The following is a 4,052-nucleotide window of genomic DNA, read 5'->3' as shown; positions in this document are numbered from 1 at the left end:
ATACGATTATTTGTGCCTTGTAGAAATACATGACCTTCTTGTTTCATGTCTTACTTGACTTCTAGATTACTAAGAATATGAATTTAAATGCTAGAAACCATGATTTAACTTATTATAATTTGTTAAAATTTGACGGACTTTTGTGAAATTATTGAGGTACTAAATCTGGTCGTCATTATACTTAATCACAAATACATCGCTACGACTATTATTCTTGAGATGTTGGATTTTATACTTGAGTTGAAGGTCAATTTTGAGACTTGTTGAAATACTTGAACAATAAGGTTCTTGAGGTTTGTTTAATTGTTATTGGCTTTAAAGTTGGTATTGATATTCATTTGGAATATTCGATTAATCACTCTTCTTGACGTTATTCATGCTTTCTACCTTGCTTGTTATTGATATACATGTGCTTGGTGAGGAAGAGTGTAAAGTACAGAGGGTGATGTCATGCCATTTCATTTACATTATCATGTGAGGATGAGAGTAAAAGTGTGAAGGGTGATGCCGTGCAATTTCATTTACATTATCATGTGCCATTTCGTTTACGTTATCATGTGAGGGTGAGAGTAAAATTACGAAGGGTGATGCCGTATCATTTCATTTACATTATCATATATTAATGAGAGTAAAAACATGAAGGGTGATGTCGTGCCATATTTTTATATTATCATGTGTTCATGGCATGAAAGGTGTTTAATTTCCGTGCAGGCGAGGACGAGAGACATGCATTATGTACTGATACCTTTTCCTTTTGTATACATTCATGTCGTTATCTTGAGCTGTTAATATTGCACCTATGTTTTCTATGTGACTAGTTGTTGTTGTTCTGTCTTAGTCCTCTATTCAATTGTTGTTGTGTTATCCGTCACTTTTATCTGTTTAACTTTTAAATATCATGCCTTCCTTCTTGTTTGTCATATCTATATCTAGGCCGTTTCTCATTTGTTGCACTTTCGTATAAGCCTTCTAATTCGTTAGTTATTCATGCCTTCTATTTGTTTAGCTTATAAAGATCATACTTTCCTTCATATTTGTTATATCTATATCTAAGTCTTCTATCATGTTAGCTAGTGAAATTTATGTTTTTTTACCTTGAATACTATCATTACTTCTATGCCTCTTATCTAGTCTGTTATTGTTACCCATATGCACGCGTTATTTTTTATTGCTACCTATGTATCTCCCACTTTATCGTTATTGTTATTGGCATTTCTTTCACCTGGATGGTATCTGTTATACGTATGCTTGATGAGGAAGAGATAAATGCACGAAGAGTGTTGCCGTGCCAATTAACTTGACTTACATTCATATATGTGGTGAGGATGAGATAAATACGCTAAGGGTGTTGCAGTGCCATTCGATTTGATATCTTGAGTACATTTCTCACACTATGAAAGTTATGAATTTACAACCCTTATTTCCTCTGGTGATTCTTTTACTGCCTCGCATATTTGATCTTGTACTCTTCCTTGTTATTTTTTAGTATTGTTCTATTGCTAGTCTATTGCATATGTTATATCAGTGAGTATCATTTAACTTAAAAGCGTCACTACTTCACCAAGATTAGTCAAGATACTTATTGAGTACATGAGATCAGTTGTACTCATACTAAACTTCTACACCTTCCATGCAGATCTTGGAGCTGAGATGCGGTTGATGACGGAAGCTGGCTCTGAAGATGTTTGTGCCTCCCGGATGTAAGCAACCATTTTTTACTGGGTAGTCTTAGAATTGAATTCTGTTTATATACATTTCAAACAAAAGTTGTATTTATTTCATACTCCCTCTGTTTCAATTTATGTAAACTCATTTGACTAGGCACGAATTTTAAGAAAAGAGAGAAGACTTTTGAATTTCTCGTGTAAAATGAGGCACATATATTTTGTGTGGCTATAAATCATTGCATAAAGGTAAATTATTTCCAAATAAGGAAATGGGTCATTCTTTTTGGCACGCACTAAAAAAGAAATAGGTTCACGTAAATTGAAATGGAGGGAGTATAAGTTTTTGCAAAATCGAGCCTTAGTAGCTCATGATTTGTATTATTAGTCTTTGGGATATTGTATGGAAACCAGATATATTATTTGTTGATCGCCTTTATTTTATTAGACTTGTGTTAACTGTTAATTGACTGACCTAAGAGTTTGGGTTAGATGCCATCACGACTAGTGAATTTTGGGTCGTGACACTAGGGCGCAACATAACGAGGCCGAAAAACGCATATACTATGTGAGTTTGTGCTCTAACTTATATATATATTCCTTCACTTTATTTTATTTTAAAATTGGTATTTGCCAAGGTATCATTAAACATAGGCTTACATTTGATGTAGTCAGAGAATATGTAAAGAAGAGAATCGCGGGAAAGGTGGAGAAGTTTTCGATGCAAAACTCTTCCATAGATGAGGGAGGCGATTTTTTTGACAGATTTATAACAAGGGCTCTCAAATACAATGTAGTAGTTGATGAGAAGTTTGTCATAGATACAGGTATTAATTTCATCCTGGCTGGTGATGACACGCTATTTTCAGCTTTAATATGGTTCTTTTGGCTAGTCTCAAGTCACCCACAAGTAGAAAAGGAGATTGTCAAAGAAATCGAAGAGAAAGATGATGATGATTTGAATGAAATGGTGTATACACATGCTTCGATTTGTGAAAGCATGAGACTATACCCACCAGTTCCTCTTGAATTGAAGCAAGTGACCGAAGACGATGTTTGGCCGGACGGAACAAAGTTGAAAAAGGGAATGACCATTTTTCTACATGTTCTTGCAATGGGGAGATCAACAGAATTATGGGGTTCGGATTGTGAAGTTTTCCGCCCAGAGCGCTGGTTGTTGAAAAACTCCACTACAGGAAATTGGAATTTTATCCCAAGGAACCCTTTCACGTATCCGATATTTCAAGCAGGGCCAAGGACTTGTCTTGGAAAAGAAATTGCTTTCATGCAGATAAATCTGGTGGCAGCGACTATTCTAAAGAGATTTCAGATCGTTCCTTTAGACGGATTTAGTCCTATCTATAATTCGTCATTGACATCTAAGATGAAAACTGGTTTTCCTGTACGAATTATACAACGTTGCTAGCTACTTTTTCAATTATATAACGGACAATTGTATGTATATTCGTCATTGACATCAAATATTGTATGTTAACAACGGACAATTGTACGTATATTCAACGTTTCATGTGTATCTATCAAACTTTCTGATTCAATACTTCATTTGTTGTATGCTTTCCTATTTATACCTAGTTGATTTTTAGAGCATTGTGTATGTTGCTTCAATGATAAATATAACTAGAGTTTATGTTATACTCACTGACGATATTAAAAATGTTCACAATCAAACCATTTATAAAGTTGGAATTTAAGTTATATACACTGACAATTATAAAAAAAATAAAAAAAATACAATCAATATTAGCATGTTGTAGCATGTCACTACTTACTTTATTTTTTAAATGGATAATTCACACTCATCATATGAAAAATGGCACTCCCAAGCATCAGGATCAGATATGACAAGAGTAATTTGTTTGCAAGCCGACTGTATAGGAACATAGGGAGAATGTGAGGTTATACGTTAAATACATGATCTGGATTTTCAATACTCCATTTTGCTAGAGCGTCGGCTACTTGATTGACCTCTCTAAATCCATGTTGAATTATAACATTAGCCATGTTGATGTAGTTCTTAGTTTTCAACACAATTTCCAACAGATGCCATGGAGGTTTGCTATATCCATTCAACATGTTGATAATCAGAAGTGAGTCACATTCAAGAATTATATTAGAAAAACCATTTGTAATATACCACTGAACTCCAAACAATGAAGCCTTGGCTTCAGCAAATTAAAGTTGCTACTGCAGTTCCCGAACGAGGAGGCAAAAGCCGTAATCATGTAAGACTTCTTAAATGATGTAAATCTGCATGCACGCATACTCACATTTTAACAAAAGTTTTAGTCACATTTTTATAATTTCATGGTGTCTACAGACTATTCTTATCTCTTTCACTGAGATGGACAAGCACAGAGGAAAACATAA

The 4,052-nt window shown here is 34.3% G+C and overlaps 1 protein-coding gene across 1 annotated transcript; it reads left to right on the top strand.

The window, feature by feature from the left end:
- Nucleotides 1-1,590: 1,590 nt before the first annotated feature.
- Nucleotides 1,591-3,776, top strand: LOC138894396 (cytochrome P450 94A1-like). The gene is made up of 3 exons (XM_070179094.1): nt 1,591-1,700; nt 2,319-3,066; nt 3,630-3,776. The coding sequence occupies exons 1-3, from the start codon at nt 1,591-1,593 to the stop codon at nt 3,774-3,776; spliced, it is 1,005 nt and encodes a 334-aa protein (XP_070035195.1).
- Nucleotides 3,777-4,052: the final 276 nt, after the last annotated feature.

Source organism: Nicotiana tomentosiformis, chromosome 6 (assembly GCF_000390325.3).
Source record: "Nicotiana tomentosiformis chromosome 6, ASM39032v3, whole genome shotgun sequence".
Classification (NCBI taxonomy): domain Eukaryota; kingdom Viridiplantae; phylum Streptophyta; class Magnoliopsida; order Solanales; family Solanaceae; genus Nicotiana; species Nicotiana tomentosiformis.
Note: the sequence above shows the minus strand (reverse complement) of the source record. Positions and strands in the feature narration are given on the sequence as shown.

What these genes read in the sequence shown, in the direction of transcription:
- LOC138894396 (XM_070179094.1), top strand. Translation starts at nt 1,591, where the DNA reads ATGAGATCAGTTGTACTCATACTAAACTTCTACACCTTCCATGCAGAT. An exon ending in GATGTTTGTGCCTCCCGGAT is followed by an intron (nt 1,701 to 2,318) that starts GTAAGCAACCAT and finishes CATTAAACATAG; the next exon opens with GCTTACATTTGATGTAGTCA. An exon ending in AGATGAAAACTGGTTTTCCT is followed by an intron (nt 3,067 to 3,629) that starts GTACGAATTATA and finishes CCATTTTGCTAG; the next exon opens with AGCGTCGGCTACTTGATTGA.